This window comes from Microdochium trichocladiopsis, assembly GCF_020744255.1.
Source record: "Microdochium trichocladiopsis strain MPI-CAGE-CH-0230 chromosome Unknown B0I36scaffold_5, whole genome shotgun sequence".
NCBI classification, from domain to species: Eukaryota; Fungi; Ascomycota; class Sordariomycetes; order Xylariales; family Microdochiaceae; genus Microdochium; species Microdochium trichocladiopsis.
The window spans coordinates 1,080,430-1,107,329 of NW_025763548.1; the positions used below are offsets into that span (position 1 = coordinate 1,080,430).

At 55.1% G+C, this 26,900-nt stretch overlaps 9 protein-coding genes and 1 non-coding gene across 10 annotated transcripts; all 10 read right to left on the minus strand.

The window, feature by feature from the left end:
* Positions 1 to 877: 877 nt before the first annotated feature.
* On the minus strand, positions 878 to 2,863 carry B0I36DRAFT_362689 (major facilitator superfamily domain-containing protein; the record flags this gene model as incomplete). The annotated part of the gene is made up of 6 exons (XM_046158692.1): positions 878 to 1,568; positions 1,631 to 2,128; positions 2,185 to 2,224; positions 2,293 to 2,351; positions 2,411 to 2,720; positions 2,800 to 2,863. The coding sequence occupies 6 exons, from the start codon at positions 2,861 to 2,863 to the stop codon at positions 878 to 880; spliced, it is 1,662 nt and encodes a 553-aa protein (XP_046012563.1).
* Positions 2,864 to 7,455: 4,592 nt separating this feature from the next.
* B0I36DRAFT_349057 (uncharacterized protein) lies at positions 7,456 to 8,573 on the minus strand (the record flags this gene model as incomplete). The annotated part of the gene is made up of 3 exons (XM_046156754.1): positions 7,456 to 7,895; positions 8,016 to 8,172; positions 8,340 to 8,573. 3 exons carry the CDS (start codon positions 8,571 to 8,573, stop codon positions 7,456 to 7,458), a joined length of 831 nt encoding a protein of 276 aa, XP_046012564.1.
* A 1,598-nt stretch (positions 8,574 to 10,171) lies between these two features.
* On the minus strand, positions 10,172 to 10,986 carry B0I36DRAFT_115452 (uncharacterized protein). The gene has a single exon (XM_046147955.1). The coding sequence runs from the start codon at positions 10,888 to 10,890 to the stop codon at positions 10,423 to 10,425; it is 468 nt and encodes a 155-aa protein (XP_046012565.1). The 5' UTR covers positions 10,891 to 10,986; the 3' UTR covers positions 10,172 to 10,422.
* Positions 10,859 to 10,929, minus strand: B0I36DRAFT_t88. Its single transcript has one exon. It is a non-coding gene; the product is annotated as a tRNA-Gly (tRNA).
* A 1,099-nt stretch (positions 10,987 to 12,085) lies between the features above and the next one.
* B0I36DRAFT_322700 (uncharacterized protein) lies at positions 12,086 to 16,175 on the minus strand. The gene is given in 6 exon segments (XM_046153884.1): positions 12,086 to 12,568; positions 12,578 to 12,606; positions 12,616 to 14,098; positions 14,128 to 15,436; positions 15,512 to 15,869; positions 15,926 to 16,175. Coding segments are annotated over 6 exon segments (3,543 nt in total). The 5' UTR covers positions 16,148 to 16,175; the 3' UTR covers positions 12,086 to 12,426.
* A 606-nt stretch (positions 16,176 to 16,781) lies between these two features.
* B0I36DRAFT_422248 (nucleoside phosphorylase domain-containing protein) lies at positions 16,782 to 18,165 on the minus strand (the record flags this gene model as incomplete). The annotated part of the gene is made up of 2 exons (XM_046162204.1): positions 16,990 to 18,165; positions 16,782 to 16,844 (listed from the first exon to the last, which is right to left on the minus strand). The coding sequence occupies exons 1-2, from the start codon at positions 18,040 to 18,042 to the stop codon at positions 16,782 to 16,784; spliced, it is 1,116 nt and encodes a 371-aa protein (XP_046012567.1). The 5' UTR covers positions 18,043 to 18,165.
* A 355-nt stretch (positions 18,166 to 18,520) lies between these two features.
* On the minus strand, positions 18,521 to 19,975 carry B0I36DRAFT_322704 (putative riboflavin biosynthesis protein Rib7). The gene has a single exon (XM_046153885.1). The coding sequence runs from the start codon at positions 19,722 to 19,724 to the stop codon at positions 18,870 to 18,872; it is 855 nt and encodes a 284-aa protein (XP_046012568.1). The 5' UTR covers positions 19,725 to 19,975; the 3' UTR covers positions 18,521 to 18,869.
* Positions 19,976 to 21,547: 1,572 nt separating this feature from the next.
* B0I36DRAFT_115514 (uncharacterized protein) lies at positions 21,548 to 22,256 on the minus strand. Its single transcript, XM_046147957.1, has one exon. The coding sequence runs from the start codon at positions 22,060 to 22,062 to the stop codon at positions 21,634 to 21,636; it is 429 nt and encodes a 142-aa protein (XP_046012569.1). The 5' UTR covers positions 22,063 to 22,256; the 3' UTR covers positions 21,548 to 21,633.
* A 537-nt stretch (positions 22,257 to 22,793) lies between these two features.
* On the minus strand, positions 22,794 to 24,870 carry B0I36DRAFT_115508 (uncharacterized protein). Its single transcript, XM_046147956.1, has one exon. The coding sequence runs from the start codon at positions 24,606 to 24,608 to the stop codon at positions 22,956 to 22,958; it is 1,653 nt and encodes a 550-aa protein (XP_046012570.1). The 5' UTR covers positions 24,609 to 24,870; the 3' UTR covers positions 22,794 to 22,955.
* On the minus strand, positions 24,871 to 26,470 carry B0I36DRAFT_115537 (ubiquitin-conjugating enzyme/RWD-like protein). The gene is made up of 3 exons (XM_046147958.1): positions 26,090 to 26,470; positions 25,271 to 25,995; positions 24,871 to 25,213 (listed from the first exon to the last, which is right to left on the minus strand). The coding sequence occupies exons 1-3, from the start codon at positions 26,244 to 26,246 to the stop codon at positions 25,133 to 25,135; spliced, it is 963 nt and encodes a 320-aa protein (XP_046012571.1). The 5' UTR covers positions 26,247 to 26,470; the 3' UTR covers positions 24,871 to 25,132.
* Between the last annotated feature and the right edge of the window lie 430 nt (positions 26,471 to 26,900).

The window sequence follows — 26,900 nt, forward strand, 5'->3', positions numbered from 1 at the left end:
TTTCTCCCCTGCGTGATGGGACCAGAGGATATCGGCTGGTAGAGATAGCGCGGCGATCACTAAAAAGTCCTTGTCGTGGAGTCTCCAGAATGCTGCCGATTGAGTGAGCGGGTGAGCGAGGGCGAGCCTGCCTCCCGGAAAGCGGAGTCGCATGCCCGTGGGGGTGGGCGAATCAGAGCGCTAGCGCAAAACAGGGGTGTGCACAAGTCGAGGTTGAGATTTGGGGGTTCACATCGGCAACGCCAAGGTCGAGTAATATGAGCCTTCTCTCATTCTGTGTGCACAGACATGCGAAAGACCCATATGCTCCTAGAGCTAGAGCTCTATGCGGGGGTGAGAAACGTTTGGAATAGGACATGCAGAATACGGCACGACACGGCAATACAACCTAGCCACGCCTGACTCCAGCCGGCTCATCTACAAGTCATCGGGGGCGCGGGGTGGAATTCCTTTGGAATTTCGGGTTGCAAAGGTGCCGAATAAGACCACAAACACCATATCTATGTAATATACTCCCAGCTTGCCAAGAAAGAATAACCAAACAAACCATCATACAAGTGGTATCTTGGGATATCAACCATGAGAGAACCCTGCTCCAAAGCCTAAACATCAATGTGTATCATGCTGTAGTCCTTCAACCCAAACCCATTGTCGCTTACATTGTAACCCTGAAATCCTCGCGTAGGAAGGACAGACTAATAAGGAGAAAAAAAAAAGAAAGAAAAAGAAACCGCCAGCGCCCGCTATTCCGCGCACTACCATTCCATGAATTCCCAAGAGAAGGATTAGATGTTCCGTGCGTGGCAGACGTGGATGTGAAGGCAGGCACTTCTGGATCGCTGTCGAAGCCCAAACTTATCAGCTCCAAAGGTGTTTGTCAAGCAGTCGTGAGGTCTCGTGGCGCAACCTGGCCAAGGCACACCTGTGCACTGTCAACATTCTCTGGGTCGACAGGCTGCGAGGGCCTCTTTTCGGTTGGCAGGTGGTGCTGCTGCTTGACCTTAAACGCCACAACAGCGCCCGCAATGGAGACCAGACCACTACACCACCAGGCCAGCCCAGAGTACCCTGATTTCAGGCCGACAGCATAGAGAAACCCGGCAAGTGTAGGCCCAAAAGCCCGGCATAAGCTAGCGGTTGATGCAGCGACGCCGTTGATTGTGCCTAGAGCCAGGTGGCTTGGCGCTGAGTCGGCAGTAAGAATGGCGTTGCTCGGATAGGCCATATTGGCGAAAGTGCATTTCCACACGAGAATTATCGCGACGCCAATCATCCTATGCCGCTCTGGAAGCAAAACCAAGTACGGCGTGACGAGGTACAGCGAAAAGTAGGCTACTGTGAGAAGCCGGAACAGTCGCAACGCTCCAAGCCGTTTGATGACGGCTGGAACCAGAACGACGTTGATGAGCAGTGAATAGATACCCTGTAAACTCAATATAATTCCGTTGGCTTGTGTGTCAAGACCGAAACCCCCGACAAACTTGAAAGGCAAGTGATCCGGTTGTTTGTTGGCTGGTGGACTGGTGCTTAAGAAGATTGGAAACAGTTGGTCAAATGTCATCGTATGGCTGCGCAATGGGTTAGTCTGATCCACGGTAGCTCGATGTACGGACAGAGAGAGTTGACTCACAAAGCTAATATGCCAAATGACATAATATTCAGCACCACCTGCCTTGTAAATATGACAGCCTTCTCGGGTCTCTCCTGTGGTGGGAGCTTGAAGTCGTCAAGTGGTCCGAGCCGAGGCGAACATGAAGGTGATCCTTCACGAGTTTGATAGCCTGGTGGAGGGGATTGAGTATCTGAGACCTCCAGCAGTGGCCTCTCCTCATCGTGGCCAGGTTGAAGCCGGCTTGAGGTTTTAGCATCTGACAGCTTTGATACCGAAATTCGATCGAGGATCCAACGGCCAATTTCGATACCACGATCGCGCTTCTGCTTTTTTTCAGCATGAGTCTCCTCGAGAAAGAGAAGTCCATTAGCCACCCCAACCAGGACAACAAGGGCGCTAAACACGTTTGGCAGCAAGTACGGGTAGCGGTCCCATATCGTGCCCGGCGGGAACAGCCGTGGATAGCTATCGCATGGCCTGGCAAGAGCGCCACCGATCATTGGACCGACGATGGACCTGGAAAAAGTCTTAGCAATTATAGTCTAGATCTGGCGCAATAGTGTGGAACGTACCCCAAACACCAAACCACTGGCATGATGGTGTAAGCTCGAGCTAAGCAGCAAGGGCCCGTTAGCAATAAGATCACCATGATTATGCTTGCCAGGAAGGGATAAACTCACGTTGGTGCTCTTTCACCGTGATCAGTTCAGCCACCGTCGTCTGCAGCACGCCCATATTTCTTGAAGGTACGTCAGTTCATCGGCCTTGTTTGAGGACAAGCAGTAATATGAAACGTACCCATTCAACAAACCGCCGATCGCACGCGCGATTATCGCGGTAAGAAGGTTGGGCGCGAAGCCAAAGGCCACGACGCTGATGGCTGTCCCGATAAGCCCAGTGAGAAGCACAGGTTTCCGGCCAACCCTGTCGCTCAGTCTTCCCCAGAATAAGCCGGTAGCGAACTCGGCGAACGTGAATGCAGAAGTGACCAAGCCAGCGTACAAAGAGATTTTGCTTTCGTCGTCCGTGATCTGAAAGTCGCGCACCATGTAGTATATGTAGGGAAAGATGCCCATGAAAGCGATGGGCTCACATATCCGGCAGATCGCTGCAGGCACACAGGTGGTTAGGGTTTGCCACAAGATAATGCGGCGGACTGAAGTCGGGGTGAAATAGGGCATGCGTACCTAGAACGAGCATCTGCTTTTTAGGAAAGGGCGGCAGCCGCCGGGCATCAGTCGGGGACTGCATGGCCAGAAGGATTCCGTGGTTTGATGGCTTGAGTCTGGCAGATGTGGACGCAATTCGGGCAGAGAGTGTGATGTAGCGCAGGAGAGTGCATCCAGGCAGGACGGGGCGCCTGCGGTCTGGCCACTGCAGCGCTGGGCGGTCGCTTCAGAGTTACAAAGAGGTTAGAGCCAAAGAGCTCTCTGATGATCGGACTGGAGCTGCTCCTTCGGATGACGTGGGAGTCACCGGGGCGTGCTACGGAAGTGGTTCCGGCGAAATTCGACTACCGGTTGCAAAGGCCGGGTATCACTGAGGCTTGCGGCGAGACTGACGTTGGTCCACCGCACGACAGAGGAGACGTACGCGAGAGTGGGACGAGGTGAACTTCAGAGACACTTAAAGGGCTCTTGAGCGTAGGCGTATGTTGTGAAGGGCAAGGCAAATGCAGACAAAACCGAAGCAAATCGCAAGATGAATACGATTGAGATGGCTCTGGTGATAAGAATATCAGAGAAAAAGAAAAAGCTCGTGAGATCCTGGAGCACAACTGCACGGCGAGCACAAGGTATGACTGGCCTTCAACCCGACTGTCAAACGGGACGAGACAAGTCAAGACGAGATGAGAGTCGAGGGATGGAAATGTGGGCCGGGCCTGTGTAACTTGGATACAGCGGGCGTCGACAATCGCTGGGTCTGGGCTCGGCAAGGGTGTCCAGGCAGAGGCGGCGGAGGCTGGGGGGAAGGCTTCGAGAAAAGGAACGAAGTCGATGAAATCGACGGGCAGAGTCGTTGGGCCATGGCTTTTTAGCAGGGGAACTATTATCAGCGGGTGCCATCAACAGGCGCAACGCGGCAGGCTGACCGGTGGCCACGGTTGCTAATAGCCCAACATCTAAAATTGAAACAAGCGGTGACAGACGCCGGCTCCATCGGGGTGGGCGAAAAGCAAGACGTCCAAGAGCAGCATTGAGCGCGGGCGTGTGTGTGCACGACGGAAGGGGACCACGACGGCGACGAGGATTGGTATGGAATGGCGATCCTCGAGCGTGCTGGCTCCAACGACGATGGCAGTCCCACCCGCGTTGTCAGACGAGCAGGGCTGCAGCTCCCGTGCCCAGCAGGGCTCTCTTTGGGCCGTGGGTGGTGTTACAAATTTGTGGGCTGTGGAACCAGAATCGCGGCGCGCAAGCTGATGGGTGCAACCCCCGAGATGGGTTCCCCAATTCGGCACGGTCCAGGTCGATGCAGTGGCTGTCATGGGCGGACGAGGCAGGCTCGCCAATTGGACCCATGCCGTATGGTCCGTCGGCCTGCAACCCTGGGACCCGAGCGACCGTGTCGTGGTGGGCAGGCCATGTGCCACCTTTTGGGGTGGCTCTTCCGCGGGGGACAGGTCCCGTCGCGGGCCTGTCGGTCGTGGTGACTGGGATGGTGTGCACCGGGAGGCGGCCACCCTGGGGAGTGTCTGTATCGCTTCCGACTAGTCGGTCAGGACCAAGAGCACACCGGCTAGGATGGGTCGCTGCATGTGTGGCTTCCACGAAGTGACTTCATGCCGGGCAGTGAGCGGCACGCTCTGAAACTTTGAGTCGCCCATGGCCCCCAGTGTGCGAGGATCCTGCCGTTCTTTTCTTTTCGCCCGCAGGCCTTTGGTGTTTCTCCTTTTCTTTTTCTTCTCATCCCTGGATCTTGCGCTGGCTCGACTCCAGCGTCGCGAGTTGGCATGGTGTCTTGTCGACTCTGGCTCGATTGTGTTGATTCTTGAACAGCTCAGCCCGACGAGCTAGTGTGGGAGCGGCAGGCCGGACAGGGCGAGTTCAAACATGCTTGGGCGGGCGGGCGGGCGTGCCTGTCTCCTGCCGGCCCAGTGTCTCCACCTCGGAGGCAGGTACGGCCGCGCTAGCAGTGCCACACCCACCCTGCCGGCAAGTGCCCTCTGGCACACAACCAGCCCAAACTCTTGGACCACTGGCACTAAGCGATGTCAGACCACACAGACTCGACAAGCCTTAACTCTCCGGCAGCATGGTTAGAGGTTCCAGGATCCACGGGCTGTGGTGATCGGACCGAGCAACTATCGGAATAGAAATCATCATCGCCAGCGCACGGCAGCCGCACGCACACATCTCGTCATGGCTCCAGCACGCGCCATCTCGGGCACCACTCCTGGACCGATCATGACTCTGGAGCTGGACAGGATAAATAAAACAAAAGCCGAGTGCAAAGTCTCCACACGTTTGATCTCCGCCTCATCTCGGGCTTCTGATCCCTTGTGAGAGGCGAGAGTTTCCCCTAGGACTCGGTTCGCTTCCGGGGAACCCAGGTAGCGTCCCCGGGCACTGATGGCGACACCAGAACGCCCCGCATTCAAGGGTTGGCCATTCGGGTGTGCCGCTGGCCTCTCATACTAAACTCTCTTTTTGTTTCCCTCCGCAAAGCAGTTGTGGACTATGGTCTTCAGAGTATCATCGAGTGCCGCGGGGGCGATACATTAAGTGGTATTGGGTATCCATTCTAAGAGACGGAGCCCACAAGATCTGGTGGAAATGTCGAGACGGCACAGAAATGGTTGTAGCAACGTCCGAGGAGATCCTATTCACCGCTTCACATTGGTGCGGCCCTTACTGAGCACCGCGGGCCTCCGAGGCTTTCCTGGCTGATGAGCTTAGACTTTGTCACTCTTGCACATTAGCCCGCGATGCGTTTACAGCTTCCGATCTCTGCGTCTCATGTGTCAGAATTTGGGGGGGGGGGGGGGGATCTGAGACATTTCCCACTGTATGACCTGCAGAGTGCTTTATTCGGAGACAGATCCGGGCATGCTCTACTTGCCTCCCTTCCCTCAATCTGGTGTGATTGTTTGGCAATGAAAATTCTTCGTGTCTGGGCAGCACGGAAAGGACCTCTCCGTCAGGATGCGGCTCAGGATGAGCTCCAAACGAGACAAGCTAAGACGAGGTTGGCCCGCAGTCGAGCTCATCTTGCGCATGGCCAGTGCTCTGTGTCTGTGTCAAACAGAGGCTATGCCAAGCCGCGCCGATCTGGCATGTCGGAGGCAGCGAGGACGGTGGGGAGGGGGGGCACAGTTCGGGCTCGGGCTAAGATACGCGGTGGTCTGGACTTGTTCTCTTGATTTACTACGCCCGACAATAAAGTTGTGTCAAGATGGTCTATTGCTCAAAGTCAGTGGTCGAGATGATGCCAATGACTCCTCATACCGGACAGGGGTCGGCTCTCGTCATTATCTCATCAAGGCCAGTAGGTCCGTGTTTTCATTCTCGGGGGGGTTCCGCCTGCCATCCCCAGCTAGCGGAGTGGCCTACAGCTCCAGAGTTTAATGGCCAAACTCTGTTCTCATACACAACCAGCTAGTGCGTCCCAGCGTGAGACGGCCCCAGCAAGACCCGGCAGTGCAGTTGGTACTATGTAGAACGGCGAGCCATCCCTACTGGAGCTCAGCATAATTTTGCTGTGTTGCAGCTCCTTCTCAAATCAATGAGGGTTTCCCATATACTGATCCTTGTCTTTGCCATGTGGCATAAGCAGCATGGGGCAGGCGGTGGATTAGTTGTTTCGATGAGGTCCTGGAAGAGTGCATGGTCGGCAAACACCGCGCAGGTTCCGCGTTCTCTTCAAGAGTTGAGAATGGGCCCCCATCGTTGGTCTCAAAGAGTATAGACATTGCAATCTCGCGAAGACCGCTCCTTGGTGGAGCACAGACAGGGCGCCCTGGCTGATATCCTCGTTGAACCAACTCGTCGGGACGTCTGTGAGCAGGGGGTCGCTGTAGGTACCTTATGGTAGCTACCAGTCACCTGGAGCTTGACGCATCATTCTTGAGCGAGAGTGCTATCAGAGACTATGTTCATGACCAGCGGAGTTGACCCACGGTAGGCGCTCCGCTGAGAGATTGTCAGCTCGTATTGTCGCTAGCGGCTTCGAGTTGGGCAAAGCGAGGACGTACCCTGCTACAGCATGGCAAGGATTGCATGCCCTTGCTGCCGCTGGATCCGTACATGCATGCCGACTTGGTCATCTGATCTGCTTCTGCATGGACAACCCTGCTTGTGTGCTGTGCAGAAGTCGATTGCGACCCAATTATTTGTCTAAGAAATGTGATCGCGGTGAGGCTGTGGTGCTGGCCAGTCAACGTGAGCAACGCATTTCTCCCCGACATGCTTGTACGCGAAAGCGTGCATGACGTGCATAAAGATGCATAGAGAGGACAGCCATCGATACATACAGGCTTAGACAACGAGGCGAAAAGGAAATCAGTATGTACATAGCCCGGAGGCGCCGAGTCATCATAGGTTCCGCTGTTCAAGGGCAAGGACCACACCGCCCTGAAGCAACTCGGCATTGCTTTTCTGAGGTGAAGTTAAGCTAGGGTCTCTGCCCCAAAATGAAGGCTTTGGACTGAGCACTCACCCAATCCATGTATCGGAGCGAATTATTACATCCTGGTATTGGTTGTGCCCCAATTCTGTGCCGCTGGCAGAATGATGAAATGACTATGACGTAGAAAGGGGATTGATCATGCCAGGAGTGCTGGGCCCCATTATCTGCCCAGGGGCAGACAGAGACCTGGATCTCATACTTGTGACAAGGGTTATTCATTCAGCTGGTGCGTGGATACGCAGACATATGGACGCTAGGTTTGGTGCAGGAAATATGGAGTCCGGCTGGTCCAGTAGCCGCACACCGTCGAGACCCTCGGATGGACCAGGGAGTGCTCCGAGTGGTTGGCTTCGTGCCCGGGTTCCTGTTCCATGCCCTTGCTCTTCTGGGGAACGAGTGATGGCTGATACTTGGTTTAATGAGTGGTGACTGATCGGCTCACTCCAATAGGACCTGTCAGGTGAGTTGATGCGGTAAACCTTGCCAGGTCTGTGCAGGGAAAGAAAACCGTAGGCTGCCTCAAGTTCTTCCAGCCGTGTTCCGCGGTGGTTCCACGCAGGGAAGACCCTTGTCGCAAGTCCTCGGGGGGAATGCAGAGGATCCAACGGCGCAGCCTTGACATCTGCCTTGTAACCGTGGTGCTCATCATTTGAATCTGTGCGGAACGTCGTTGGAAGGGATTCCAGCCACGCCTCTTCGAGTCGACCATGTCACCTTGTGATTGTTGCCTGACGGAAGGTTGCCTGCCTGCTGTGCCGCGGGTTGACATAATCACCTAGCCACACGCCACGTCGGCCACGAGCCGGCACAGCACGGGCCGAGGCAGTGTGATGTTGCTTGGAAGAATTGGAGGATGTCGTGGAGCTCGCATACGGGTCGCTTCGGTCAGCGAGATGCAGACTTGGAGGTTGTGGTGGCCGGATGACTGGATACTAGTGTAGATGATGCAGCACTGCCACATGCAAATAGGAAGCGAAACCAGCTTTGGCACGGAAGGCACCACCATCAACCATCCTTGGCCAAACGCCAGCACTTCTCTCTCACAGACTGTCACGTGGCTGCGACAATCACCACCTTGAGCCAGGCAGCTCCCACATACCCGCGGCTTCGACATGCCATCAGCATGCCCTGCGGTGCTGGACCGCGAAGGCACTTCGACATGCCCACGAGCACATGCGACAGCTTCCACGAACTGGTCGGGCGACTTCCCTGCAGTCCTTATCAATCCTCTGTGCCCAGCAGCAGCTGCGCAAGGCCGCAAGGGCTCTGCAAGACAAGCAGGAAAACACAAAAGCACCCCAGCGAGGAGGATACTTGCACCGGAGCAAGGCATTGTCAGCACATCGTACCACAGCCGACAATCGGATCCTCGCTGTGCTCCCACACCAGACCGTGGTGACAGGGTGATGGAAAGGCCGATTGTGTCAGCGCAGGATGAGACGACAACCGCCATGCAGTTCATGAGCTTGTTGTGGCTAGGGAATCTTGCCTTGCTAGCCGCAGTCCCCTCGGACAACACCCGCACAATCAAACAATTCCTGCAAAGCCCTCGACACTACTTTGACGTCGAACCCACTTCGTGTCCGGCCAGCCGTGAAGGATGCAGGACTTTATAACCCACGATCAGGTTACTATTGGACAACCCCGACATTGCAGCAGGGTTTCCAGCTGATCCGAAGGTTACACAACGGGAAGCACGCAAACGGCAGCTTTCGATCATCGGATGAGGGCCCACAACTAGCTACACGATGGCCCGGTCAAGAGCAATGGACATCAACTGCACTGGATTGCCAGATCCGTCTTCCCGGATACCTCTGCTGCCTCAACTGTCCCGGTGTCACCGCACCTCTTCATGCCGCCCCCCCACCCACCCCAAATGACGACAATCGCATTGTCGGCAAATGGGCGAAGTACCTTTTTCGGCTAAGGCACTTAGACACCAAGGCATCGATCGCAGCTGTCGTTGTGAAGCCTGGCATGCATGCAGAGTCACACCCTGTCTTCACTAAGCGAACACAATCACCGAGAATCAGGAGGCCAATCGTGGCCACATGCATGAATCACGGGACTGGGTGTGACCAGGCGCTAATGAAACAATCAACTCCTGCACTCAATCTACCGGAGAAATGAACAATGGCCTTGTGAACGAGGCGGGCTTCTGCAGAGCTTCACACCTAGTCGGTCTGCCAGCCTTGCTTGATGACGAAACCACTGTACTCGGAAAGGGAGTACCAGAACAACTTGAGCGTCGGCCCCCCAAATACCGTATATGTTTCCCGCCTGTGCACCCATTGCCTAGTTAAAGCAGCGGCACTTCTCATCTTCGGGGATCTTGCAGTGAGGATGCGCCCACAGCTGGTCATTTTCCGTGTATGGTGTGCAATGGTTTGTTTTTCGTCCCACATTCTGCTGTCGTTTTGTTGCCTCCCCGAACCATGCGTGGAGTCGTGAGACAACACCATTTGCACCTTGATGACTCCATATGGGCCTGTCTTGGTATCACAGCTGCTGCTTACACAGACTTCTAGTTTTTTGGCCGTGCGCTCGAGACACACGGGGATGAGTGATTCCTGGTGCGCAGATCTAATGCTTGGTCTGGAAGCAACGGCTGAGACATGTTTCCTCCCCCACATGCACATCATCTGCCACTGGGTTTCATCCTCGCAAATCCAAACCTGAGATGGTCGATCTTCTCAGCAAGTGAGCCCACCCATCGAGCAGGCTGAGGCACTCCACCGGCCGTCACAGACGTGTCTATTCGGGTACCGTATCAGTGAGGTTCTTTGCACTGAACTTCCTATCATAGGACAGCGTCATCAGGAAACAGTTCATTTTGCTCGATCAGCGCAGTCTGAGTTGTCTTTCTATCAGAGGAAGCTGTGTGCTCAATTTGATCCTCGGGACCCTTTGAGAGGCTGCACAGTGTGAGCAATTCTGGTCAGCTCGAGTTACACGTCCAACACCATCTGTCTGCAGGAGCGTTGACCATGTGGCTTTGTCGAGCTGCAAGCGACAGTTTGTAACGAGCTCCCGGAATGAGCCCGACAAAGCAACGTCTTGAAAGTCCATACCTCAGACTTTATATCGAGTACCGAAAGACATCATCTGGTTCGAGGACGATCAGTCAGTCACGATCGAGGTGATCCCAGTGGAGGGCTGTTGATTCCGCAGACGGTTTGCAATCAAAACCCGCTTAGTTGGCCAAACAGAGCCCATGATTGTGCGAGAGCGGCAATTTTGCGGCGGTAGGCGAATCCAGAGATCTCAACACAGTCAGATGTCGGCGGATGCAAGGCCCGGGAGCAAAGTAATACAGGTGGCAGAGGAAAAGCATCATCATAAGAAACAGATGAGACACGTAAATTGCACTTTCCACCAGGCCTAGGCACGAGCTTGGAGACCGCCCCGTTCCTGAATATCCGACAAGGGCAAGCATGTGGTGGACAAGCCGCGAGAGCACAGGATGAAGCAAAGGACAGCCAGGTATTGCGGAACAACAATACCATTTCGTCGATGCCATCGTGCGACGCGAGAAGGGTGTGCGAGCTTGCAAGGAATGATGAAAAAGAAAATGTACAGCACAAAAAAGAGACTATTGAGGATAAACCCTTATGTAGTTGCATCAGCCGTGAATCGAACACGGGGCCCATCGATGGCAACGATGGATTTTACCACTAAACCACTGATGCGATGTAGAATGAGACACTTTTATCAATGACTAGCTCTTTGCCAGATTGTAGTGCTCGCATATCCATGCACATTTCCCCTGTAGTCTACCTGGGTACTCTTCACGGCCATATCTGTTGATATGCGAGCGTGCCAAATGAGGTCTCCGTCGTTCTCAAAGGTTGTAACCGACTTTTGCACGCTTTTGGTACGGGCGTCCATAATTTACGTTGATCTGGGCCTGTCGACAAAGTGGGTCTCTGTCCATATAAGAAGGCCGGTCCTGGTGCCGTTCTTTCCTACGAAGTCTCCAACCATAAAACTGTTCTTTTGGCTACCAGACCATTGATGAAGATTGGGATATCGAAAGCTCTCTCCACGGAGAGAACTTCCACTGCACTGCGATACTCTAGCTACTGCATCCAAACATTTCTGAGGTCCACAATGATGGCAAGCATTTCTTGGTAACCAGTTGGGGGTTCTCTGTAAGATAGCCTTGGGTCGAAGGGCACCTCGATCATCCATGGTCCAATGGCATACAACTGCCCTGGGCTCAACCATTAGATACGACTCAATTCGTGACTACTCACCTATATCGTGAACGCTTCTTTGCCCGTAACTGGGTCTGCAGGCTTGTGTAAGACAAATCCGTGTCATGATTGAGGTGGCCCAGACTTTCAGAATCCTGTAGCAGGATGCGGCAATGCATCGCAGCTCCCTCAAAACCGAGCCAATTCCATGATTCTCGTTCTTGCCCTACGACTTCTGTTTTCGCTGGCCAGTAGCATCTGCGCTTTCCATTTGAGTTGCTTAAGTCCATCGTAAGTTCCTGAAGAGAACTGTGACAATCATTGCCATCTCCCATGATCTCTTCTATCCGTTCCTCTCTACTCCCCTCTCTCTTCTTTCTCTCCTTTCTCCCCATCCATCTTCCTTCTTGAAATTCACCCGTTCGCCATCTCTGCCCATGCCGATCATGTACTGGGCAATGCCCATCGCCACTGTTCGATTTCTCTGCTCTTTGTCTTGACAAACAGCCCCTCATTCAACTTGCCCACTTTTCGCAAACCAGCCGCCGTTGATGTTGTTGTTTCTCCTGCTGAACAGCTCACCCAATGCTGAGTTTGCTGCACAATGATGGAGTTGCACCTTAAGGTAGCTTCACCACAACCATGTTCCTGGAGGATGTACCACAATGTATTGTCTGCTTCAGCGACTTCTAGAGGCAACAGAATCCGGAAAAATTGCCATTACAACAGTGGTTTATACCACTAAACCCCTGATGCTTACTGGATCTTGACGATATGAGCGTGTTCTTCGTCACCAGGAACCGTCCATCGCCTTATCCGTACCCCCAAAGTACCAGGCATGAATCCATGTACATTGATCCAAGGTTCGGACCTCTCGAACAAACAAACAAACACTGGCCCAAGTATTGATCTACAACCATCCAATGCCTGCAGTAGTTTTTGGTTATTTTTTACTTTTTTAGAAACTAGAACCAGAAAGAAGTAAACCATTCAAGTCCCGCCGTATGGGCTGAACTGAGCCTGACCGTAGGTGGGAGAAGCCGACCGCCGCCGGTCTGACTTGACCCGGAAGAAACTCTTCAACTTCTCTCGCTTGCGCACCTGCTGCTTTCCCAGTCCTGAAGAGTCGTTGCTCTGATACTCGGGGCCAGCAGCAGGTTCGAACTGAATCTGGGGCACATTCCAAGCATAGTTCGCCGCTGGGGCGGGCCAAACTGATGGTAGTGCTTGTGGTGGTGGTAGTGATGGTGGTGGTGGCGGTGGTGGCGGCGGTGGTGATTGATTCCAGGCATTCCAGAAAAAGCCCGGAGCGACAGCCTCGATGAGGGCGTGGACGTCGAACCCCAGGCCCGAGAGTCTCTGAGAGAACTGCAAGATGTGTGACGCCTGCGGAGGTCGTGCAAAGCGGCCGCCGTGCTGCACAAAGAGACTGAGCAGCCTGTATTGCCAGTCGGTCCCGTAGCTGTGCGTCGAGTGGACAGACTCTGGGTCGAAAAGGTAGTCGAGAGGGGTCTGGCCGGCGCTGTTGAGAATGTTGACCTGGGCTCCCTGGGTCTCAATCAACCACTCTGCAAGTGCTGGGGGGCTCAGATGGAGCAGTTTCCATCGGATTCCTGGCGCAAAGTAGCCTACGATGCCCTCGACAAAGACGTCCAACGAAAGGCTCGTTTGTACTGCCGTCATGACGAGCTCAGCGAACAGGAGGGTCGTTCTCTGGTCGGGACTGTCCCATAGCCGCATCATGAGCTCGGAGATGCCGGAATAGTCCCCTTGCAGTTGGTACCCATTACGCAGCAGGAACTGGCCTGTATCCACGATCTCGGCCACCAAAGCAGCGTGCTGGCTCCGCCCTGACTTGTGCCATCGGAGTCGACCCAATAGGAACGTGAAGAGGCTCTCTGTGCAATTGCGAATGTCTTCAGGTCGGTAGTGGACCAAGTCCGTCAGGTACAAGCGGAGCCCTGCCGAAACCGCAAGGTCGAGGCCAGAGCGACCGAGCAGGGTATAGAAACGCTTCGGGGCGCTGCTAAGGAACCTGTATTGACTGACGCCCGTCGTCCTCTCAGCTGCTACAAGATGACGCGTTACGTCGGCGTGTAGCGACAGAGCGCCGCGTTCCACCATTCGATATGCAAGGTACTTGGCCATGAAGCTGTGTCCGTTCTCCCAGGCAGTGTTCGCCCGATCTCCGAGGACAATGTGCTTGAATGTAGCTTCTTCCGTCCATTCTTTGCACGTCTGGTGCATCAGCTGTACCAAGTCGGTCGGTTGCGGTTCGACGACGGCTTGTGTTGATCCCGACATGTGCCTAGAAGCATCGCCATTGCCAGAGACCACATTTACCAATCCTCCCGAGATTGATTTGAGGTACACATCTACTTTCTTGGCGCTGGATGGGAATATCATACCACGCCCCACAAATGTCGGACTCTGGGCGATCTTGATGAGCAACGGCACTTGGTCGAGTTTGAGATCCCCACTGTCCTTGGACAGGCATTCGAGGAGGATATATGTTTCTTTCGTGGAGGACTTGGGTAGCCGCTGCACGATGGTGGTGTAGTATTCGTCCAGTTCGTCCGGAACGGCCTCCAGGCACTGGTAGAGTAGCTTTCCAATGTTTTGGTTACTCGGATCTGTACGAGCTGCCACCGAGCTCAAGTCCCTGAGGACGAGCTTGACCCACAGGAAAACCCCTTTGCTCGAGTCGCGATCTCTTCTGCCATAGGTAGCAGTAGAGAGCTGGCCAATTTGTCGTTGCGAAGGATACCATTGCAATACTCACGGATATCCTCTTTGGTATGCTCGTGGATTCGAAAGCCAGGGCACTGGCCAAATTCTTCCTGGAAAGCAGCCCAGGGCCTGCTCGAAAACAATACCCTGGCCTGAGTCCTCGAAGATGGAGAGCTCTTCACCAGATCTTGAAGGAAACCAGCTATCACCTCGGGCCGCCCATCGTACTCGTCCAGGGCATCAAAGAACAGGCAGATGCGGAGGTCTTTGATATCCTGATCGAAAACGCGACGAAGGCACTCCTCAAGAGCAGTCTGGGACCAGTTCAGCTGTAAATCAAGTCGGATCTTCTGGCGACGTTTCTCCCTGACAGCCAGGTCTCTGATAAGCTGGTCCTGCACATTCGTTCTTGACAGCAGGAGCGTAGCAGGATCTCTCGCTGCTTCTTGAAGAGGTGTAGATTTCGGATCAACCTTATCCAATTTGTGCTGAGCAAGGAACTCCCGGATCTTCCTAGCCAGGTCAACCCTATCGCGCCATGTGGAAATGACGTTTCGAACACGCATAGGGTCTGAATCGGGCAGACTGCGCCGTACACGTTCCGTCTCACGCTCAATGGTCTCCTTCATTCCTACTGGGTTCGAGAAACTGTCAAAATCGACGAGCAGAATGCGTTTAAATGCAAGTCGAGATTCCGAGCTCAGCTCAGACATGATCTCGGTCAGCGCGGTGTCGAGTTCTGCCGCGGGATCGAGGGCAAGTAGAGCTATGAGCTGTGATGCGAGACCTGGGAGGTTCCGAGCGTGAAAGCTGTACAGAAATCCACGAACATCTGTGGCGAGAGAACCAACTCGATTGGCCAAGATAGTCTCCTGCAGTCGGGCATCAAGCATCGAGCCCAAGATCGGGTAAAGCGCTTGCTCTGCTCTTAACAGCTGACTCAGAAGCTCTCTTAGTAGTCCCTCAAATGACTTTTGCATAAGTGTCCCGCGGTGATGGAAGAAGAAGTTGGCCACGATCTGGCGTGTGGTCGAGCGCCAGTTGTGAAGAAGCTCAGACGTGCGTCGCTCATTCAGGAGGAACTTCATGAAGGTCGACTTGCCGGAGCCAGGTTTACCACTGACCCAGAAGATGCCCGAACCGTCCCTGAGCCACTTTGAAAGGCCAATCGAAGAGTCCTCGTATGCCCAATTGAAGGTGTGACGGAAATTTGCTTCAATCTGTTCCAGGCGTTTATTTTCTTGCGGAGGTCGTAGGGATTCTACTATGACTGTAGAGAGATGGCGATGGCTCGAACTATCAGCCTCGTGCCCACAGAGACATCAAGATGAACATGGTGACTTACGTTCGTATTGCCATACTGGGGGTGGTGGGGCCTGTGCCGTGACCAGACTTCCCTCTTCGATCACGTCGTCATGCCCAGTGGTTTGAAGAGCATGATCGCTCAAGTTTCCAAGATCGCTGTCTCGAAGTGTCTTGGCCAGGCCTGCTATGGCACGGTCTGACCAGCAAATGTCTCGAATTTTGTCAACCAAAACCTGGATCCTGTAATCACCAAGGCCGAACCTGATCATTCCCGAATGGCTTTCGTTGATCTGAAAGACCGACGTTGCCTCGGATCTCCAGCGGTTGCTTGTGGCCGAGGCCTCATCCACGACCAGGACTTGGGAGACAGTGCCTGCTTGGTTTGGAGTCATGTTTGGCTGTAATGCTTAGTTATGTCTCCACTAATCGCATACGAGGCAGAGCTGGTACTTACTAGGACGACCTCGGACGGCTGAGCTTCATAAGCCCAGAACATCTTTGCCCGCTGAAGATATGACACGCCAGCGAACTGTATTTCGAGATTGCCCAGGAATTGTGATCGATCCGAGAGATCCATGAAAAGGTCTCGATCGGGGCGCTTCCCAAACAGAATCTCGACACTTGTGCGTGGCATACCGGTACTGGGAGTACCAAAGAATATAGCTCCGGAGACCATACTTAACACCAAACGTGAACGGTCGTTGCCTCCTGCCAACAACACAAGCAACTGTTTGAGCAAGACTCCTCCTAAGCTATGGGCTAGGAAGAAGAGAGGCTTCATCGTGGGTGAAGGCCAGCCATTGGCCTCCAAGGTCAGCATCAGCATCCGAGCAATATCAACGATGGTCTGAAAAGAGTTGGTGCTGACGCTTGCTGTGCTGTAGCCATAAAGAATAAAGCGAACTCCTGGCACACTTTTAGGCAGGGCATCCCGAATCCACACGAAAGAGCTGTCGTTGTCATTGGGTGCCCAGCAGGTGAGTGGATTGTTGTTGAGCCCTGGTACCACGAGACAATCACATTGATGCTCGGAACCCGGGGGGTCGTTCAATACCGTCAAGCCTTGAAGATGCGTGTCGAGGATGAGGGGAGTGGACAGACCGACCACGCGCAGAGTCCACTCTTGTGCCCCTGAAGCGTCCGCAAACTTGGGTTCTGCTCGGAATGATAGTGTCGCGACCCTGCTCTGCCAGCTCTTCCAGGAATCGGTCACGGTTGCCAAGGAGTGTATCTCAATGTCATTCGGGGTTATTGCTGAATCGCCGATCGCGGCGGCAAGCAGTCGAGCCGCAGCAAGGCGGTCAACATCATTAGGAAGGTTGCGTAGGCGGTATGCCTTGCAATCCCGGACGAGTGTATTTCGAGCGGCATTGCTCGTGGGTTGCGGCCACACATTGTGCCCGTTGGACGACTGTGGCGCGATGGTGTCTTGAATGTCGCATTAATATTCGAGGTTCCGGCAGAGCAGTTAAGTTGAAGGCACCCACCAAGATGTGCCGCAGCCACGGGATCCCTAACCCTGTCTGTCTGGCTGTACTGTCGCAACACTGCCTTTGTAGCAGCAGCAGCGGCCGCAGCTGCAAAGGGCTGCCATACTTTGTCCTTGTGGCTGTCGGCGTAGTCGCAGACACCCTTGACCACGACACAGGGCAGCTCGTCCCACATGCCAGCGCCTTCCATCTCGAAAGCAATGAGCTGGTGTGCGTAAGCAAGCCTGTCACGGTCCAATCCGGACTTCATGACCGTGTCTCCTGAGCCCACATTTCCAACGAAAACCTTCGATTTCTGCCGCGCGTATAGTCGCTGCCGCCGTACGGTTCTTGCCACATCGCAGCCCAAATCTTTGCAGGAAGTCGTCGTAGCCTGCGGGCATGGGTGCTCGGATTCATGGCAGAGGCATTGAGTCTGGCCATGGTGTTTGTGGAAATAACCTGGCGGGAAGAGTCTGTCCTGCTCAATGCCGGGGTAGCCATAGGTGACAGCTCGTCCCTTGGCGCTGGCAGTGCACTGAATACTGGCGAGATGCTGGGCGGCACCTTCTTCGAGGCGCTCAAGGCCATGCTCGGTCTGAAGGGTCGCGAGGAGGGTGCGGATGGCGCGATCAGGCCGCCCCAGGGTGTTGCTGGCGTCATCCCTGGTGATGAACCGGCCTGGGTATTGCCGTCCAAAGTCAAACTGGACTACCTGCTGGCTGACGACCACGTCGCCGAGCAGGACTTCGCGGCTGCCCCCTGGGCTCGGGACCCCTCCACAAATACCAACGAGAAGAACCAGCTGCAACTCGGTATAGCTGTGTCGCAGGTTGGCGGCCGTGCTGGCACCGCTGACCTTGCCCATACCAGGCAAGAGCGCGAGGACGACATTGTGGTTTCCAATGCGGCCAGTGGTGTAGAGGTTCTGGTCACCTCGTGCCCTGCCGAACGAGTCGCCGTTGACATCCCAGAACTCGTCGACCGCGAGGCACACAGCGTCGAACTCGAGTGGCAAGGCGCAGACAATGGCGATCTCGAACTCGGACCTGGAGGAGGGGCGCACCGGTGGTGGCGACTGGGGATGGAGAGGGGTTGCCATGGCATTGTCTGCATCCGTGTCGTGGCTCCCTCCAGATATGGAGTCGAGTTAATGTTAGGTACGCATAGTCATCAATGACGCTTCCTGGCCACGCATGTGCGTACACCGGTCGACACGATGAGGAGGCGGAATCGGGACACAGAGAGGAGAGAAGCAGTTGCTTGCCACACAGCCTTGCGGAGGTTGGGGGCATGGAGCTGAGCCGCTTGCCCCTGTCACTCGTGCATGCATATGTGGAAAAGGTTCACTACAGAATCGGGGTTGATGACCCCTCAAAAGGACAAGGGTGCGTGGGTACAGCATCATTCGACTTGGGGTAATGATTATCTTCAGCCCCCAAACTGCTATCAAGATCTGGAATCATGTAATTTAGTGTTCACGGCATATTATAGGCTCGGAAGGAAGTACTGGGAATTTAAGCAGGCTCGGGCTACTTCTTACCTCTATCGAGGCGACCTCAAAGCGTCATTTTCCTCTTCCTTACGTCTTTGTTTGAACAGAGAAACATAAATCGATGTCGCGATACGTGAACAGAGCATGCTTAGTATCATTGTAGCGTTACCGTTTAGTACCTGACGGCAATGTCTGCGGGAGCAAGACGACTGCTTCGACGGTACATGACCCTCCTTTGTGGGGATATCGCACTACTATTTTGCAGCGTGGACCTGTCCATCGTTCCATTGTAACGGTCCTAATGTTCAAGTGTGCCCTAGATGGTCTCGAATCTCCATGCTGTTGCATCAGAACGAGGCTTGTAATTATTATCCAGGAAGCTTCATGGCCCGCTGTCTTGTTACTGTGGGGCTTTCTGTTTCCGAGCTGTACCGTCATTGTAGCCTTCCACAGACGACGACATCTTCCCCCAATGGAATCCATCTAACTCCCGTGAGCCTTGGCCCCAGCGCCCGCTGTCCGGTACGCTTTTCCACTTCCTGCTCCGGCGAGACCACGACACTTCCTTTGCCAAGCCACGTCGGAGCAATAGTGATGATGACCGAGTCGACGAGGGTCTTATTCTGCGACGCGAGCAAGGAGTTGATGACAGTGCCGCCGCCTTCAATCATGATGCTGTGGAGACCCTGTTGCCGCACAGCAGCGAGGATCGCCAGCCAGTCAAGAGTGTCGCTTGTGCTAGGGATCGTCGCCGAAGATAGCGTAGAAGCGGGACTGCTATTGAGCACAATGAACTTTCCCCCATGGTCCTCCAGGATCTTGACCTTTTCCGCCGATGGGTTTGTCACGGCTGTGATGATGAATGGCGCCAAGCCGTCACCACCCCGGACGAGCTGGAAGATCTTGTTGTCCCTAGAAAAGTCCCACCGCAGTCTCGGGTCGATGATGATTGGTCTCGGGTGCTGTGCCTTTTCTGAAGTGCCAGGTCCCCGTCTCGAGGCTGCATCCAGCCGGCAGTTGAGGCCCGGATCGTCGGCTATGGCTGTGCCCACGCCGATGCAGATGGCATCGTGCCTACTGCGGAGGTAATGTGTCATGGCCTTGGACTGCGGACCGGACAGTGCCGTACGTATGCCTGGACCGAGTGACAGGGCCGAGTCGAGCGAGGTGGCAAAGGTCAGGGTCACAAATGGTCGAGACGATGAGACTGGGGATGACGAGATGTCATGAATCGGCAAGTGTGGTTCCAAGAGATCCGCCTCGGGAGCGGGAAAAGTGAGTCTCGACATGACTATGCCCGTACACTTCGATCACTCCGGCGTCTGAATGTCGCAGGACAGTTGCAACGACAAATGGCCTCGTGTGGTTTGGTGTCGTTGTTGGCGTGATGCTCAAGCGGTTGTAAGGATGTTTCACCGTTCTCGCTCTTGACAGAATACGCCCAAGTCGTACAAAAACCGCGGGTTCACCACGTTCAGAAAACAAACGCCGGCTGTGAGGTCAAAATCGAAGCTCGGCCATTTGGTGCGCCAGAAGATGCTGATTGGCTCCTGCAAGTCTGGACGTTGAGTAGCCCGTGGCAGCTCACTCAACCTAACTTTGTTAGTCAGCAAGCCTTCCAACCCGTTCCGCATTTCTTTGTCTTGAGCTCCTGCTGTGGGTGGGTCCAGTGCTCTGGAGGCTGTCATTGGCCACGTTTCTGCCTCGAGACAGGGGGCACAAATGCACCCTGCAAAGCGTCGCCACAATCCCAGAATCGCATGCCAACCCAGCTTGCCCAGCAGCAGAAAGCGATGGGCGGCCTCTCTGCTCTGGACCCCTGCATGTCGCACAAACCCCTGCAAAGGCGGTCCCGAAACGGAAGCAGCCCGGATATGAGACGGCAGGGCCACTAGACACGGCGACCTGACACTTACTCGCAGAGCCGCCTCCTGACGTCAGGCGCTAAGTAAGTAGACGATGGATCAAAGTCGACGCGCAACACCTTACAAGACCACAAAACTTAGCTCCCAACCTTGGTCACCCCCGGGCAATTAAGGTTGGGATGCTTGCGACGACTACGAGTGAGCTCTGGTCTGGTCACGGGAGAGAGAGCTTCGCCAAGGGCCGCCACGGCCGATCCGAGGCTGCTGCCGAGCCAAATAGGACGACTGGGATGATGCGCCCAGGCGCAGGCAGGGCCGGTTGATTGGCCTGCCCCACACTCTGGCAAGCTCGAGGGAGTGAAGCACATGTCGCCCAACGGCTCAACGGCTATCCGGATGCAGAACGGGACTTCTCGTACTGTAGTTATGTGTTGCTTTGCTGCCCGTGGACAGCTGCTTGTGGACGGTCCATCTGGGTCAAATGCATGGAAGATCTTCCGAGGCCTGGAACTGATGTCTAGGTAGCCTTTGTCGAGCTCGATGCCGAGGCTGAATAAGTAAGGACCTCGACCAGTCCTGCTCGTATGGCGACCTGGCGAGTCGGTGCTTATTCGTCTCGCGCAGGCTGGAGTGGCAAGAGCCGAGCTTCGCCTCGCGGCCGTCGTACGTAATGCTCCGCGCTCTCGCTGCTGCCCGGCGCTGGAGGCGCATGCGTTTTTGGGGCTGCTGACTGCGTGGACCAGGCTGTCCAGTCTGCATCGTATCCTGCCTGCTCGCTGGTCAGTGATGGCCGTTTTTGGGGGGAGCTGCGAGCTGTGTCACGGAATTACTGTAATCATGTACATGTCTTCCAACACTGAGAGGAAGCCGCCATGACAGGCCCCGGCTCCTTGGCAGTGCTCGAGGAGGCGTCGATGTACCTACCAGCCACTATTCCGGACAGATTGCGTGTGTCTCCCGTGCGCCATAGCCGCAAGCCCTCTGGGAAGGCGCATGCAAGTCCATCCATCCCAAGTTGCATCTGCGCCGCTTTTCCCGCACGTGTATGTACTAATTACCAGTTGCGCGGCTTGGCGGCAGCGCTCCGCCATCGCTGCTGCCCCACCCGGCGCAACCATCACCACCGCGATGCCCTGAAGGCCCCCCAGCAACCATTATAACACTGCCCACCCACCCGTTCTATCCGCTTTTCCCCCCTTTGCGCCTTTCCTCTCTTTCCCATCCTCCACAGACACCCATTACTCTGACAACGTCAGCTCGCACACAAGGATCGCAATCCAAACCAGCCATCTCGACAACTCGCTTTGCCGCCTGCGCGTCTTACGTCTAAACCTCACCACCGAGAAACACACACACATACACACACACACACCGAACAAAAGAAACAATGTCGCACAACGACAAACCCCCGGCCTACCCTCCGGCGTCCTACGGCCAGGACCAAGGCCCTTACGGCGGCCCTCCCCACGGCGGCGACCAGGGCTACTACCAGCAGCAACCCAACATGGGCTACGGCTCTCCTCCTCCCGGCCAGGGCGGCTACTACCCGCCCCAAGGTCCTCCCGGCGCCGGTGGCTACCCTCCTCAGCAAGGCGGCTATTACCAGGGCCAGCAGGGCGGCTACCCCCCGCCGCAGCAGGGCTACTACGCGCAGCCCCAGCAGCAACAGAGCAGCGGCCGTGACGGCTGCCTCGGCGCGCTGCTCGGCGCCCTGGCGTGCTGCTGCTGCTTGGACTGCCTGTTTTAAGGTACTTTCATTCATCAGGCTGGGGTTCGGGGTTTCACGGGATCGTAGACTAGGCCTCTAGGGGCCAAGGCGGTGGGAATAGAAACACTCTGTTACTGTATTGGGAGGGGGTTTCCCCAAAGGGCCAGAGATGCGCAAACACGGCAAACAAACGAACCAGCCGACCTGGCCTAGGTGGTGTGCGGGCCATCTTGGATTTCAACCTGGATTTCCGCTGGAGACGAGGGGCGCTCAAATCATACACCAGGGAAACCACGACGCGGTCACGATCTAAGACGGACAAGGGATTCGGGACTCGCAAAGAAACCTCGGCACACATCGTCTCTCTACCTGCCTTTCGACGCGGAAGCCAGATCTGGTCTCGCCAATCTAATGGCACGGTGACTACACTGCTGCCAAACGTCAAAAATAATGGGGAACCCTGACCGCCTCGCCGGCCAAACTGGGCCAAATCGACCAGTCAGCGAGATGAGTACATAGGAAACGAATCCTGTCAGAATTGTTTCCGGGGGTTTTAATTACTGGTTGGTGTCGAAAGGTCGTCTTTTTTTTCTGCTCGGCGTTACGTGGGTAGTTGGCGGTCATTAAGCATTTCCTCGCGCATCTTCTCTTTAGCTCTCATTACGATTGTCCCCTTTGTCGTCAAGGAATAGAAAATGGGACTCTACATGGTCTTCTCTTGTTGCATCCTGCACGACTCTCCAGCGAGCCAGCTGACAGAGACGTCACACATGCCGCTCTGCCGAGCATCGTGAACCAGGTGCCGCGCATCTGGGTTTATTGACACAAGCACACTTTCTTTCAAGTACTCCACTACTCACGTGGAAGGGTTGTTGATATCCATTGAAACCAAGGCTGTCTTCTATCTACTGTCTGAGCTGTCTGGGAGACCATAAGACTTAGCTTTACTACCAATACAGGCTCCGATTTTCTTTTTCAGGCGGTTCCTGTGTGTGAATCCGGGGCAGTGCTTGAGGCGCCGTTGTTGAAAAGAATGAAGTATGACCCGAACTCATATTGCGTTTGGCATGAGCTATGGATGGTCCGGGTTGATCGCCAGAGTGTGCACGTCTGATCGACATCCAAATTTGCGGTGCCCGGTCAACCAAAGGTTGTGGGGATGGCGTTCGTTGCAGACTTGCCCGCCTCTGTGGTACGTGCTTTGCTTCAATCTCATTGCTTGGTGCTTGCCTTCGTGCCAGCAGCTGAGGAGTTGTGCAAAACATGTCTCCATACTTGTTCCCCGACCGCAGTACTGGCATGAGACTGTGGGCTGCGTCGTGCGCTCTTGCCCGGCCCCAGTGAGATATCATCGTTGGGAAGAGATCCACATGAGATGGGCTCAAACACCCCAGAGACCAGATAGACGTGCTGTCGTATCTTTTGACAATCGCCGTTGCCCGCAGCTCCCTCCAAGCGTTTCCAGGCGGGCTGTAGCCAGGTTTCGTGGTGAGAATGCCAGGTCCATGTCGAACTCTGACTGTCACCTTCAGCAGGTTGACCACATTACACCCAAGATGAATTTCTAGATCTTCGAACAACGCAGAAGAGGCTGGTGCTGAGTGTACCACGTGTGCTGGCCGATCCGAGGGCAGCGACATCAGCACCATCACTAGATGACCCTTTCTGCCGATATCTCGAAGCTTGGCAGATGGGTAGGAGGTGCTAGACCCGATTGAGTCGTAATATCTGACGCTTTTCTCGTCCATAAATTGCAGAACCCTGCAATCTTGCCCGGGGCGAAGTTCCAAGTCAACATCAACGGACCCACACTTGTGATCCTCGAACTCCGACTCTATGCTGGCGGTAGAGCTGGATGAGGACCGACTGGGGCCGGAGAAGTTGTTCGGATTCAGCCAGTGTGAATTTGTTTGCGGCGGAAGAACTTCTATCGCCACCCACAAGCGATTGCCCTCGATTGCTACGACCCGAGATTCTGGGGTGATCTTGATCCGAGGCTCAAGCAAGTGCACGTATCTAGGTGGCCATCGGTCCAGCCGTGGATTCAACGTCCGTTGCTCTTCGTCGTCGCTCACTTCAGTATACGAAGGGATGTGAGCACTTTTGACCAGATTAGAGTGTTCTCGCGTTCCTCTTCCGCCAGCATGCAGTCCTAAACCATTGCCGTATGAATTGGATAGGTCTTCACCCAAGGACGGAGCCGTGACTTCAAAGCGGAAATCAATATCAGGCGAGCGCGAGGCTCCCTGGCTCGTTTCCTCTTGCGCCAGGCTGCAATTGTGACCATTTGCCATCGTTGATAGTGCTGGCCTTGACCACGAAGTTGAAGAGCCAAATACTGTGCTGCTCTGGTCAAAAGCACCGGATCCCGGACCGTGATTGCGGAACGCTGGGGACGTCTTCTTTCCCTGGCTTTCGCGTCGTTTGACAACGGTCAAGGTCTGATCACTATCCTGGTCGGAGGGCGAGGCGTATCGTCTACGGACTGGCGAGCAGTTGACACTACGCATACTACTGGCCCCTCGTGGACGTTCTTTGACGATGTTGAGAGGGGATGGCCACATGAGATGCGAACCGGACACGAAGGGGGCTGCCGGCATGATGCAATGGTTCAGGAAACGAAATGCGCGTGACAGATTTCGAGAAGAGATCTTGGCCGATAAACTTGCTTTCAGTCGTGGTGATGCTGTCGATCGATCCTGAGCTCAGGCTCGCTTCGAGATCGGGCGAGCGAGTTCTCTCCAGGAAGGCCTGCCGCAGATTGAAGCCCTTGACAATGGAGCTGACGAGTGCTGCAATGGCGAGGACGGGAACAGCAACGACTGTGGCAATGACGGCTGGGTGCGGCTGGATTCCGCCCATATCCAATGCCGCTCAAGTTGAGTCGTGATGTTATAAGCCTGTAAGTAAAGTGTGGCGGGTGCTCTGATGCCCGTATATGTAAGTTTGTCCGCGCCTCAGGATACCCCTGAGAGAGATAACAGAGGTCGTTGCCAAGTGGCGAGTAGCAAAGCAGGATGGACCTGTGATTGATCCGGTTTGTGTTTTCGTCGCTGGCGGCAAGCGCGTCTGCCTGGATGCACTCAATTGCTTGGAGTCGTAGATGCCAAAAAGGCCTCCGTTCTTAGATGGTTTGGCCCAGGGTACGACGTATGTTCTCCTTTGCTGTCTCGACGTCATTCTCCTCCATGTTCAGAAAACGTATCTTCAGAGCGTTAGCCACTAGTCCGACTAGAAGTGCCTCAATGGTTATTACACATACCACATCGTCGCCAGCGCCAGTTCCGCCGTATAGTGCACTCTCAGTCAAGCTGGCGTTGATGCCCTTCTTGACTCGCTCCTCCCAAACTCCCTGCCAGTTCCAGTCGCCATGTCGCATGGCTGACTCGGAAGGCGTAGCTGCGGGAGGAGCCGCGCTGAGGTCCTTCTCCCCGCCCGCAGCAGTCCCTGCAGCTTCCTCGTCGGCGTACACGTGCCCGCTGTCGACACGATGCGTCCGCCACGCGTGCCACGCGCCAGGGTTTCCCGAGTTGGGCAGCTGGACGGCATCGAGCACAGCCTCGTCGTCGAATGCAGTCCGCATGTAGCGAAGGACCTCGTACATCGACACACTCCGGCCAGTGGGGATCGCAGAGTCCGAAGCGTTGCTGAAGGCAGTAGAAACCGACCTGGGAGTCGGCTGCCCGTCCTTGGGCGGTGGTCGCGGTGGAGTTTGCGCCTGGTCAGGTCGAGGCTTGGGACTCTTGCTCTTCCGGGGAAACCAGTCTGGAAACCCTTGTTTCAGGCTGAACCCTCCAGGAGGCAGACGCTCGTGGTCTGCAGCGCTCATAGTGCCATTCTCCTGGAAGTCTGCCGAGTACATGTGGGTGCTGAGGGGTGCGATGAGTGGATGGAACATGTCCGTGGTGAAGGTGATGAGAGGTGGTGTCCTCGGGTACGAGAGTGGGAACAGTATCTGGAAACGAAGCACTGCAGGAGCATATGGTCCTGGACAGTGACACACTCATCAGAGACTCGTTCATAGTCTTGTGGGTTGCAAGACAGATAGACAGACACAATCGCTACTACCTGCACCACTTACCGTCACGGACAAAGAGAACACCCGACCACATGCTGGGATCGTCTGGTGTGAGGCTCACAAAGACACCCTCGGGACAAGCTTGCTTGAGACCCGCGAACTCTACGAGGAGGTGCTGTTTACGCAGCGCCGGCAGCCGACTGGCCGTGAGGTGGGCCATGCTGCAGACCGTCTCTGATGGTATTGATGCCGTATACTGTATATGCGCGATGCTGGGAGTTTCCAAGGTGGGCGTGCAAGAATTTAGTGTCCGCTAGATTGCAATTGCAAGGATGTCTGGCCACATGAGAATGCTAGGTGATTTTCTGTAGGTCGCGTAGCGCTCGAGCGAGAGGTTCAAAAATTCTGTACTTGAGCTTTGAAGATGTTGATAGTGCGCGGGCATGCTCAGAGAAGCGGCTGTTAACGCGCAACTGGGGGATAGGGGTCCACGGCGGCAGCGGCACGGGCGCACTCACTCAAGCTCAGTGATCGCTATCGGCGATAAGCGCTAACCACAGTCAAGCTCGACGAGGGGTCCAGCAAGCGTGGGGCAGGCAGAGCAGTGTGGCATGGCGGAAGGGGGGTCCACGGCGCGACTGGCGAACTTTCTAGAGCCAGCCTCACATTCATGGGCTGCATGATGGCCTGGAATGAAGTGCTGATGTGCAGATTTCGACCTGGCCACCACGGGGGCCGCTCTGCTCTCCGTGGCAGCGAGGCCGTGGTGACCAGTCTCTATGCTGACCCACGGCTGCTTCTGCCCGTATTTGTCTGTGACTCATCGAATTGTGCCGTTGCAAATAAGCGACAGAGAGAGCCTCGCAGGTACATG